This window comes from Fusarium musae, chromosome 7 (assembly GCF_019915245.1).
Source record: "Fusarium musae strain F31 chromosome 7, whole genome shotgun sequence".
Classification (NCBI taxonomy): Eukaryota; Fungi; Ascomycota; class Sordariomycetes; order Hypocreales; family Nectriaceae; genus Fusarium; species Fusarium musae.
The window spans coordinates 759519-771658 of NC_058393.1; the positions used below are offsets into that span (position 1 = coordinate 759519).

General features: G+C 50.8%; 4 protein-coding genes across 4 annotated transcripts; 1 reads left to right on the forward strand and 3 right to left on the reverse strand.

The window, feature by feature from the left end:
* Positions 1–164: 164 nt before the first annotated feature.
* On the forward strand, positions 165–1238 carry J7337_009428 (uncharacterized protein; the record flags this gene model as incomplete). The annotated part of the gene is made up of 3 exons (XM_044827026.1): positions 165–741; positions 792–858; positions 908–1238. 3 exons carry the CDS (start codon positions 165–167, stop codon positions 1236–1238), a joined length of 975 nt encoding a protein of 324 aa, XP_044677620.1.
* Positions 1239–1622: 384 nt separating this feature from the next.
* On the reverse strand, positions 1623–5043 carry J7337_009429 (uncharacterized protein; the record flags this gene model as incomplete). Its single annotated transcript, XM_044827027.1, has 3 exons — positions 1623–2387; positions 2437–4327; positions 4625–5043. The coding sequence occupies 3 exons, from the start codon at positions 5041–5043 to the stop codon at positions 1623–1625; spliced, it is 3075 nt and encodes a 1024-aa protein (XP_044677621.1).
* Positions 5044–8034: 2991 nt separating this feature from the next.
* Positions 8035–9535, reverse strand: J7337_009430 (uncharacterized protein; the record flags this gene model as incomplete). Its single annotated transcript, XM_044827028.1, has 4 exons — positions 8035–8294; positions 8352–8618; positions 8666–9449; positions 9500–9535. 4 exons carry the CDS (start codon positions 9533–9535, stop codon positions 8035–8037), a joined length of 1347 nt encoding a protein of 448 aa, XP_044677622.1.
* A 405-nt stretch (positions 9536–9940) lies between these two features.
* On the reverse strand, positions 9941–11349 carry J7337_009431 (uncharacterized protein; the record flags this gene model as incomplete). The annotated part of the gene is made up of 2 exons (XM_044827029.1): positions 9941–11054; positions 11102–11349. The coding sequence occupies 2 exons, from the start codon at positions 11347–11349 to the stop codon at positions 9941–9943; spliced, it is 1362 nt and encodes a 453-aa protein (XP_044677623.1).
* Positions 11350–12140: the final 791 nt, after the last annotated feature.

Genomic DNA, 12140 nt, shown 5'->3' on the forward strand with positions numbered 1-12140 from the left:
ATTTCAGCGGAGCTCAATCTTAATAATGATGTGAAAATCGCATGATCTCAGTTCCCGTTTGTTCTTATCAATCTTTCTCTCTCCTGCATCTTCACTCTCTGTGTCTCTTTTTGCAATTCTCTCCTGGTGTAGCTATAAATTCACGTTCGCCAATTCGCTTCACCATGGACGCTATACTCGAGCTCCTCGACCCGTATGTCTTCGATTACGGATACGCATACCTTTTCCCCCAACAGCAGCTCCAATCATCACCAAAGGCATACGGAAACTCAACAAACTACGCCTCGTCTTCCACGAACTTTGACGATGAGTACTCGCTCAACTTTGGCTCGTCACTACCGCGCGACGACATCTACCGCCAGAGCGCTTCTATTCTCTTGATCGCTGGCTTCGGCGCCGCCTTCATCTACGTTATTTCCGCCGCCCTTTCATACTACTTCGTTTTTGATCGCCGTCTCGAACATCACCCTCGATTCCTCAAGAACCAGATCAAGCTCGAGATCCAGTCTAGTTTCTTCGCCATTCCCATTATCGACCTTCTTACACTCCCCTTCTTCCTTGGAGAAGTCCGCGGTCACAGTCTGCTGTACACGCGAATTGACGAGTATGGCTGGTGGTGGCTGGCCGTGTCTACCGCCTTCTACATGGTCTTTAACGATATTGGCATTTACTGGATTCATCGCCTTGAGCACCATCCCAGTGTCTACAAGTATGTTCACAAGCCTCACCACAAGTGGATCAGTAAGTCAAACTCTGTCTTGCATCAAACGCCGCGCTAACAAGAGCTTCAGTTCCTACCCCCTGGGCTGCCATTGCTTTCCACCCTGTTGACGGATACCTCCAATCCCTCCCTTACCAGTAAGTAACAGCTTTTGCGCCGCAATTGACCCCGTACTAACAGCAACAGTGTCTTTGTCTACATCTGCCCCATGCAGAAGCACCTCTACATGTTCCTCTTCGTCTGCGTTCAGGTCTGGACCATCCTTATCCACGACGGCGACATGATTACCGGCCATTGGCTCGAAAAGTTCATCAACAGCCCTGCCCACCACACTCTCCACCACATGTTCTTCACCTGCAACTACGGCCAATACTTCACATGGGCCGACAACTACTGGGACTCTCACCGTGCTCCCATGCCCGAGCTGGACCCTATTCACGAGGCCCTCCGAGTCATGCGCGAGAAGGGCTTGGTGGACAAGGATGGAAACCCCCTCAAGAAGTCCAAGGATGAGTAAATGCAGACATGACATTTATGAATACTTCACCAAACGGGTCGTGTCCAACTAGAGCAGACCGACCATTCCGGTGCCGGCACCATCACATCACGACTGGAGTACCCTTGGCCTCACAGCATCGCCGTCTGTGCAGAGATTCCGGGGCTCTTACGAAAAGTTTTCGATCGATCAAATAGACAGTTTTAATCACATAGCGTTGCATAGGGATTTTTCGACAGGAAATGTATTGAGTAGAGGATAATAGCAATAAGTATAATACCAAAACATTCTGATAACCGTGCAAATATCCCAAAACCTGTCCCTCATCCCTCACGACTAACTTCCCCCACTACGACTGCCAGCCCACCTTTTGTCTCACCGATTTAAATTGTTCGCCTCCTGAGCCTAGACTTGAGCCTGGCCCTGGGTGACGGGGTGCGAGTCTAGACCCAGCTTGAGCCGTCTCTTGCAAGCCTTCCACATCTCAATGAGGGCGATATATACAACAACACAGCCAGCGACGACACCCCACTCCCATGAAAGACCCTTGTGCTTGAACACCTCAGTGTTGAGGTAGGGAATATACACGATAGGAAAGATCATGACAAAACCGGCAACAACGGACCAGAAGAGGAACTTGTTGTGGTAGATGGTCTTGAATACAGAGAATGGGCCAGTGGCGCGCTCGTCCATGTTGAAGAGACTGCGGTGGAAGTGCTTCACCTCCCAAGCTGTGACAAGCAACAGGAAAGCCAAGGTGGAGAAGGTCGTGGCACGAGCGCGATAAACAAGATCACACTCATCGTGTCCGCTCTCGTTGCAGCCTTCTGCCATGAGGTAGTAACCCTGGCCAGATGAAGCATAGTTGACAAGCATGAAAGCACACAGACAGAGGGAACCTGAGGCGAGTCCATAGAAAAGCTGATCGCGAACGAGGTCAAGGGTAAATACTCCACTGCGCAAGCTGCGGGGAGGCCGCCGGAGGATATCAGGAGAGGCTTCCTCGAGACCAAGACCCAGAGCTAAAGGCGATGAGGTAACCAAGTTGGCCCAAAGAATTTCCAAGGGGGACAAGGGGAAGACGGCGTTACCATTCACATCCTTGAAGGCAAGACCAATAAGAAGGAGAATGACTTGAGCCAAATTGGATGTCAGAAGATGAAGAAGGAACTGTACCAATCAGCAATCGTGTCAACAAGCAATAAGAGCAACAACATACCTTCTGAATATTGTCAGCAAGTCGTCGACCTTCCTGGATACCAGTAACGATCGAGGCAAAGTTGTCATCAGTGAGAACCATGTCAGCCGCCTCTTTGGCGACGTCGCTACCACGGTCTCCCATGGCAATACCGACATCAGCTTGTTTAAGAGCAGGCGAGTCGTTGACACCGTCACCAGTCATGATGCAGAATGCCTTTCGGCGATGGAGGGCTTCGATCATGCGAACCTTGGTCAGAGGGCTACAGCGAGCGAGAACCACAGGAAGTTCGTCCAAGCAGTCAATCTCAGCATCGCTGAGGGCACCAAAGTCGGCAGCTGCCATGACGGTGTTGGACTTGAGGGGGGTGTTCTTGTTAAGAATACCGACTTCGTAAGCAATGGCTGTGGCGGTCTTGATGTGGTCGCCAGTGACCATGTGAACAGTAACACCGGCGGCGCGGCATTGTTCAACAGCGCCAGCAGTCTCAGGGCGAGGAGGGTCGTAAAGACCAGCCAGACCGACAAACTGAAGCTCACTCTCAACCTTGGCACGATCATGACAATCTTGAGCGTCGCCATTCATAGGCTTTGTTGCGATACAGAGCACTCGCAAACCTTGGCCGGCGAGTTCTTCAGCTTTAGTAAGGATTTCCTTCTTAAACTCTTCAGTCTCAGTAAGCTTGGTGAGAAGGACCTCAACAGCGCCCTTGGTATACACGTGTCGAGTCTGTTCAATCTCATTACCGTAAACAACGCTCATGAGCTTGCAGGAGGAATCGAAAGGATGTTCGGCAACCAGGGTGTCACCCCCGGAAACGCTACGGCCGAATCTCATAGCGAAGACCTTGAGAGCAATCTCAGTAGGCTCACCAATGGCTTTCCACTCAGCATCTTCGGAAGTGATGATGCTGCTAGAGTCCGTCTCGGGCTCTTTCTTGCCGTCGCTGACTGTGGCGTTGTTGCAAAGAGTAAGGACCTTGAGGAAAGTGTTCAGGCAGCTTCCGGCCAAGTCAGCAGACCACTTGACAGTTCCACTGTAAGGGTCGTAGGGGTTGGCGGTGCCCTCAACAGTTCCGGCGAGATCGCCACGGAGCCAAACCTTTCGGGTAATCATTCGTCCTTGAGTTAGGGTACCAGTCTTGTCCGAGCAGATGTTGGTAACACCGCCAACGGCCTCAAGAGAAGGCATCTGACGAACAATGACATTGCCCCGAACCATTGCCTTGGTGGCAACGGCCATTGTAACTGTCAAAACTGCGAGGAGAGACTCGGGGATAACAGCCACGCCGACGCAGATACCGTACAGAAGGACTTCATCGGTGATTTTCCACAGACTGGCGGAAAAGACGATGATTACCAGGATAATGGCGAAGGCGAAGAGCAACAGGGCGAACTTGCTGAGGGTGACCTGTAGAGGGGTTCCCTCGAGGCCAAGAATTCTGCGACAGAACTGGTAGAACTTCCAAACTGCGCGACCGACGGGGGTCCTTTCGGTGTCGTCGTTCTTAGTCTTGCGCAGGAGTTCGGCGATCTGGCCGACCTCTGTTTCCATACCAGTAGCAATAACAATACCGGTGGCTCGACCTCTAGTGACAGAGCTTCCGGAATAGGCCAGGTTAACACGATCACCCATGGGCATATCGGGATCGGTGAAGACGACATCAGGCTTCTTGCTGATGGCGATAGATTCACCAGTGAGAAGTGCCTCGTCGGTAGAAACGTTGATACCTTGAATCAGGCGCAGATCGGCAGGAACAACATCGCCAGTTGCGAGAGAGACGATGTCTCCCTTGACGAGGGTTTCGGCCTTGACAGTTTCACTGTGACCATCTCGGATGACCTTGCATTTAGGGGTGGACAGTGCATAGAGCGACTGGATGGTCTGCTCAGCGCGGTAGTCCTGGATCAATCTAGCGGATATAACGTTAGCATGGAGCGGAGATTAATGAGTACGGCTAGATGTGATTCGGACTGTCAGCTTCAGGGTATGGCACAGGATTCGGCCTCAGTGCTTGGGGCTTCTGGCCTTACGCATGGCAAAATCACAGGCTTCACCGTATGGCAGCAGGAACAAGGAACAGAGACGAGAAGAAGGTGTGTGTAGCAAAGTGAGTGCAGCAACGATGTGGGGAGTTGCAGCAGCAGCAAGCGACAAGACTTGACCAGCAGATTTGGCTGGGCGAGTGAGTGACGCAGCAAAGACATACCCGACAACGATGTTGAGGACAATGACGGCGGCGACGACACCACCCTCAATATAGTCCGAGATAGCAAAGGACAGAGCGGTCACGGCGATGAGGACGACAGTCAGGGCATTGGCAATCTGCTGTATGAAGATCTCGTACAGGGAGATGCCCTTGGCGCCTTTGATAGAATTAGGGCCGTCCCGCGCGAGGCGGGCAGCAGCCTCTTCGCTACTCAAACCATCGTCGACGTCGGACTTGAGGTCTCTGGCGACGCGATGAGCGGAGAGCGTATGGGGAAGAATCGGCTTCTCTATGGCTAGTAGGTCTGGGGGTTCCGCTATAGGGGGTTGGTCGTCCTGACCGGTTGCGACGGTCGACGAGTCCGACGTGGAAGTGGCGTGAAGGGCACCATTCGCGGATTTGGATTCGGTTTCTCCCATCGAATGGGTGTTGGTATAAGCGAAAGCTGGAGGGGAGCTGAGCTAAGATATATATGTTTTTGGGCCGGCCGCAGAGGGAGAGGCGGGAGGTTTTCTAAGTAAACTTGAAAAGAGAGTTGAAGTGATATTTAGGGAAGAGATCGCGTGAAGCACGATATCTGGGTAGAGAAGAAAGGAAAAGTCGTGGAAAGAAGTTGAGAGGGTGGCAGCTTTTATCTACAATCCAAGGTAGGAGGGAACCAGGATGGACCGGACAGATGCCGGCAACAACGAGGTTAGAAGCGAGCGAGGCTCTGTAGGAGGTAGGAGGTTCGTCTAAGTGGGAGACGGGTACCTATCCCAAACCTCAGTCCCTAGGTAAAGACTCAGATCAGATCCAATCCAGTCCAATAGAGGAAAGGAAAGAAAGTGAATAACACGGGAGTGTGAGCTTCCCACTTACACACTCACGCACCCATGCATGTGCTGTGCTGCCCCGCAGTCTAGTACACACTGTGTTCCGTCGGCGCATCCAATGGTACTACCAGGTACTAAGATCCATTGTCAGAGCATTAGAGAGGCGATAGTATCGTTTCCAGCCATTGAGTTGACAGTTTTCAACAAGACTACCTCAGATCTAGTTGTAACGAGACCAAACGCTTCACCATTCATTCACTGCAATGCCAATTGAAGCATCGTCCAACAAGCTTCATCCATCTTATCCAAGAGGATCGTCGAGATTAGGTTTGGTGGAACCAGAACGGGCCTCTTTGGCGCCATCAGAGCCAAAGACTTGCTCGAGACACGTTATTCTCCCACACTAACAAAGGCGGACAATGTACTCCCAAGTACTCCTCTTGGCGTGCAGTATCGCGTGGGATACAGGCGAATCAAAGCTTATCCTGCCAAGGTCACGAGGGGTTGCAGGGATCCAATATCTACGCCAGTCGGTCGGATCAGCAATTGCTGTGCTTGGACAATTGTTTCTCTTTTCTTTTTGTGTGAATCGTCATCTGTGAGTATCCGACGGTCTAATGCTCATCAAAGTTGTGCGACTTATTAATGCCGGCGTTTGAAGGAGAGGACAAGAGTTGGAAACGCCATCTTAAACTTCACATCCGTTGGGCAAATCTTCGGACAACAGAAATACAATACGACACAAGCTACAGTACAGTCTCAATGGCAACGTAAACATCATCTGCCTGGATCAATATCCATTACTGTGCCGGAATCACCCACAATCACTGTCCATTAGCGTCTGTCGTCAGCAGGCGATAACTTATCCGCCTCGACATCAAGTTAACAATATCCACATGATGAGGTTAGCCGATGTACCAATCAGTCATTGAGCGACCAATCACACTTCAGCTTTTATCCTCGCCTCGTCTCATTGTCACCACTTTCTTCTCTAAATGAGAGAATGCTTGTTTGAACTTGGCATGGCTTGGGCTTGGCATACGACGACATTTGACCAATACTGCGTTGCTTTTGCTTCGCCTCGGCCAAGACAATTCTCTTCTTAATCACCTGCTACGACGAGCCAAGTTTGGCTTTGCTTGGCGATGATGGTGATGAATGTCACTACGCTTGCTGGCTTCTTTTTACGGAAACCTGCTTGTTTTGTCCTCCAATGACCACATTGAGCCTTCATTCACCCTACCACCCGTTTACGGCCAAGGCCATCTGGGGAACGGCCTGGTTTTGGCGGCTCTTGCTCCAGAATTACGCTAAGATTTAAGCTTAACAATTGGGTTGCAAGCCTGGCCAGGGATCTCCTCTCAAAACCGCCTGAAACTACCCCAACCCTCTTGACTTTTGGACTAGGAAACATGACGGTGCTGCTCTGCGGTGGTTCAGAGGTTCCAGGTTCTGCCACAGGCTCTGACTTCATCGACCATGCTCAACCGTCATTGCGCGAATCAGGTATCCTGAACAACAAGGGCACTACACAGCCACGTAACCTTGCTGCTAGTGGATACGGGTCTTTTTGATCTACAGCCAAGGAATCATTTCACTGTGTGAATGTCACAAGCAAGTGCCGCTCACTCGGCGCCGTCTTTTAGACTCCGGACCGGTCGTGCACCAGGATGTAAGCCACGACCACCGACGGCCGAGACGGAGAACGAACGGCTCAGACATTACAGTACGATAGCTACGTTTGATCGACTACTCCGTACGAGATCAGCATTGGCCAATGGCACTTTTCGACAATGATAACCCTAGCGTTTGGATAGAGTTGAACGGGGCAAGTCTGGGGAACAAGCTTAAACCAAGCTTTGATGAGGGTCCAGGCATCGAACTTCCCCGGATATCAACTTCCAAAGACCCTGTATAGCTTCTCAAAACAACTCGCTAGCCGAAGATGACTGGTCGTATCTCCGCTTCTCAACGACAGGCTAGTCCTGCATCTTGAATATCATACCACTACGATGTGAAATCAAGATAAACTCTCCCTGTTTCCCCGTACAGCGTCTCATCCGCCTTTCTTGGCTTTTCAGAAAGGCTCCATTCATGATAAACGATGCGGGGTATGGGGTATTCGCATAGGCGTTAATACCATGGATGCAGCAAAATGTATACGAGAAAGGTAAGATGAGTGCAAGAGTTCGGGATATTTAGGGTTCTCTGATGGCTTCTGTGTTGCAATGAAATGAGACAAGACTTGCCAAACTAGGAGATACCGGATACTGGCTTGCACGGGAGGCACAACTTCGGATACAAGTCGTCCTTGCACGGATACAGTGCAGGTCTTGTTTGGAAAGCATTCCTCGCCCGCAGGGACATCGTGCCTTTGAGCAAGGGGGCATCAGTTTGACACCCTCCTGGACAAACTTGGATTTCAGATTCACGGTCTACGCAATCAACCTCAACCTTGGCGGCAAACACAATTTGGCTGAAATCTTTGTTCTAGCATAAACTATCGACCCTACCCCGTACGGGCCAAAACATGTCCTTATCCGTAAACCACGTCCAGTACCATCTCTCCCTCCTTGCCAAGACACAGAACCTCCCTTATCCGAGCAGGTTAATAAACGGCTCCGGCCACTTCCCCCACACAAGCGGCTGGTCACCCAACCGTCCGCTCACCGGCGACAGCAGCTTGATCTTACGACGCTCCTCATCCACATCCGACACGTACAAGAAGCCCATAACACTTGCAGCACGGACCGTATCGGGCGACTCCTTAGGTGTTGCGTGCATAATGGCAAACGTCCAGTGCTGCATCGGCGTAGAGGGGTCTTCTCGGGTGACACCCTGGTTGGGGGAATGTTCTAGCATAGTGAGTCAGTAAAAGCCGGATGTAGAATTCTTGGCGAGGGTTTATGTACCGTCGGAATTGTGATACACAATCACACTGTCGAAATCGACTTGCTGGATCAGGGGGCTGAGAGTGCGCTTGGAGTCGCCGAAGAAATACTCCTTGATAGCTGCTTCTCTTACGTGCTGTAGGAATGCCTCGTCTCGAACTACGACGCCGTCGGACTTGTCGATGGGAACAATGCTGATGGGTTCTCCGAGACTTGTTCGCTCGTTGCTGAATCGTTTAGATAGCTCGGAGGTGATACTTGTTGAACCAATCACAATAACGACATTGACTGTTCTCGTTAGCTTGTCTTCTCTACGCACTGGGAGCAAGACCTACCGGAAAACTCATCGACAATGTGTGCGACCAGCTCATACCCATCATTGCTCTGTTCAGGAAGACCCATTCCATCAATGATGACACCTGAGCTCTTGACGTCCTCATCCTCGCTCAAGCGTGTACTCACGCTTCCTGCAAGTTTACTCATGAGTTCGCGGTAAAATTCGGGGTCTTCATCGGGCGAAGCTCGTCCGTAGTAAAATACCAGAGGCAGCTTCACGGGTACACTGCTTGGGCCGCTGGTAGGCGTGCTGCCCCAGCCGTCCACAGCCTCAATGTCCATGACAGTCGCAAGAACGCTTGCGCTCAGTGTTCCCGGCAAACTGAGCATTCCTTCTTTAGGGTTCGCGTTCACCACTAGAGGTTGGTAGCCTTGTCTCGTCGCATAACTCGTCAACGTCCTCGCAACCGTTGTCTTTCCCACATCTGCTGGTCCAACGATCAACACCCTCGGTCCCTCTCTTCCCTCCATCGCCGCCTTTTGTCGCATATCATTAAGCTGTCCATGGAGATTCACATGCACGTTCGCCGTGTTATCAGTCGGATTCGCATATTCCGCCACGGAGTCAACATCGCATCGACCATCGACCTCAAGCTCGCATCCGTGCCATGTTAAAATCTTTGACTTGATGCCCGCGAAGGTATAAGCGTTCTTAGGGCCTAGTTCGACGCCGTCTTTCTCTGCTGTGCCGGAGAGGAGCTTGACGATTACGGAGGAGGAGACTTGGAAGCGCCATTCGCAGGCTGGTCGGAGGGTGATGACGCGGGTGCTCGAGGCGGTGGGCTGTGATAAATGTTAGAGAGTATGATGCGGTGATGGTGATAGATGTTTACCTGTGTGGGAATCTGGCCCAGGCCTGGAATTGACATTGTCGCTACATCGACTTTGACGGAAGAGAAATGTCGTCGCGATCAAAGGTGTCTGTGCGTGGGGCTCTTAGGAAGCTTTCCAGAAGCTCGATACAAGGATGAGATAAAGTTGGAGCAGCAAGCTTTAACTTAGGGTGTCAAAATAAACCTAGCAAAATGTGACCTAAACCTAGTAATTATATCCAAAGTTGATGTAAGCTTACCTAAGTCTTTTTGTCATCCAGAATCAGGGTCCTGAGTTTTCTTTCCTAGGCAAGTTATGTGAAATAAACACTCGTGTAGAAAAGCAATGTTGAGTGTGGATTAATTCTGTCGACTAATCTCACAGAGCTATGTGCTACCTTTCAATCTACCCTGTAGCTATCATTTCAACTTTTTACCATTTGACCAACCTTCAGTTACCCTTCAGTATTCGTCCTCCTCAAGACCCTTTTCTTTCTGTCCATCTCGGGTGGAGGGAGCAGCGCGATCATCGACTCTGGGCTCCTTGTAGTAGCGCATCATTTCCTGAGGGAGAAAGATGAAGAACGACGGGACAATCATCTCAACGGACTTGAGGAACCGCAGTCCCGCATCCAATTCGGTGATAGATGCAACCATCCTCAACCCCGGCATCATGTTTGCCAGAAGGGCATCGTCGAAGAAAAGAGTGATGGTCTCCTCCTTGACAGGCCATTCACCAGCCCATGGATTCTCCCAGTCATCCTGAATGTAGCCCTGCTTGAAGACAGCTTTACCAACAGGGACGTGGTTCGCTACTTTGTCACCGATGACGAGAGAGTTGAATCGCTTGACGATATCCTCCTCAGGGCGGATGACTTCAACCAGCTCAAGAGTGCAGGTGAACCCACAAGAGAAGCTGGGCTCCTTGAGAGAAAGCTTCTCGAAGAGTTCAGGCTCGTCCATGAGAGCAAAAGCCGCGAAAAAGACAGCCTTGGGGTCGAAATTCTTGGGTCGCTTGAAGGTCTGGAATGACCAATGCTCCGTGGTAGATCCGTGGTGGAACATCTCTGAGCAGGCGAGGTTGAAGTAGCCGGGAAGATCAGCCATGAGCTGTCGGATCATGGGCCACTCGATGCTCGCAGTCTTGCACACCTCGAGAGCCTCATTTACACTGTCCTCGTACTCAGGACAGACATCGTGCTGGAGAACGTATCGAAGAAAGTTCTTAATCGTGTCGATACCCTCCTCCATTTTCTTGGGCTCAAAGGAGGTCAGGTGGACGAGACTGACGGAGAAGAAGCCTGCGACGACAGCAGCGAAATCGACAGTCCACTTCTTGTCATCGCCATCGTAGAACTTGTCGCCACCCTGAGAGCTGGCCCAGATGATATCTGTGGCAGTTGCCTCTCGGCGCTGGGCGGGAGTCAGTTCCTTTAGTTCTTGCTGACTGAGGCCGCCGAAGGTGTTAGGCGAGGTATCGACGCCGCCGAGGAAGAGATACTCGTTGAAGTAGAGACCGCGGTCGCCCTGGAGACGACGTCGGGAGCGGAAACGCTGGATGCAAGATTGCATGCGCCTGTAGATGTTAGCACTGATGCTTACTTAGAGACTTAACGGTCGTACTCAGCAAAAGGGAGGTCTGGAGAGTAGATCTCATTCTTCTCCTCTGTGGCCTCAACGGGCGTCAGAGGCGGATCGGCGAAATACTCCTCAAAACCACTTCCACGATTCTTTGGAAGCGCTGTAGGACCACGGCTGACGAGGGTCTTGGGTCTTTTCTTGCGGCTCTTCTTGGCGATGCCCTGGAGGGACTCTGGCAGAACCAAGGGCGCCTGGGGCTCCTCGATCTGAGGCTTCGAGTCTTCAGCCATGATAGTTGTTGATGAAGAGAAGAGAAGCCGAGGTTGAGGAGTTCTGAAGCTTTATGTAGGTACCTAGCCAGTAACCCTCTGATTCATAGACCAGATGAACACGCGACGAATGTAGCCAGCTCTACCTACTGAGATGTGGGACGAATATATTTCGAGGAGCTGGCTAGCAGTGTGAAATCTTTGCTTAATAAAGGAGAACTTATGCTGGCATCAGGATTTGCAAGTGTCGTTCTCTTGGGATCAAAATGGCTTAGAGACAGCAAAGGGCATTTATAACAACGACTGAATAAAGGAACAGACTGAAGACTTCTATCTGAAAACGTACCAGTTTGGTTGTTAGCTATTAACCGCTGTTTGGCTCAAACACGAGCGGATCTATAGTAGGCGGCAAGCTGCCCCAGAGCTGCGCGTTCCCTTGAAGCCCAGACTGTTCTTTCCAAAGTTACCTTAGGTACTCATATAAACTACCTTACCTAGGTAGGTACATGTAATATGCCAAACTTCTCCAAGAGAAGGAGTTGCTGCAGGCTTTTGCTCGTAAGCTCCACTACTAACCGACAGAGGCTTCAGACTGTATTGGTGTTCATAATGCAGATCAACCAAGCCCTTAAATATATACATTCATCAAGTGTCTCCCAAAGCATAAGTGGTTTTGAGCTTAGGATCACAATCTTGGGAAGAAGAATGTCATGAACAAATGCCACTGCTTCTCTCCAGTGCATAAATAGGATTCTTGTATATAAGTAAAGAATGTTGCGAATAAGCTCTTGAGATCAAGGAACGCCCATGAG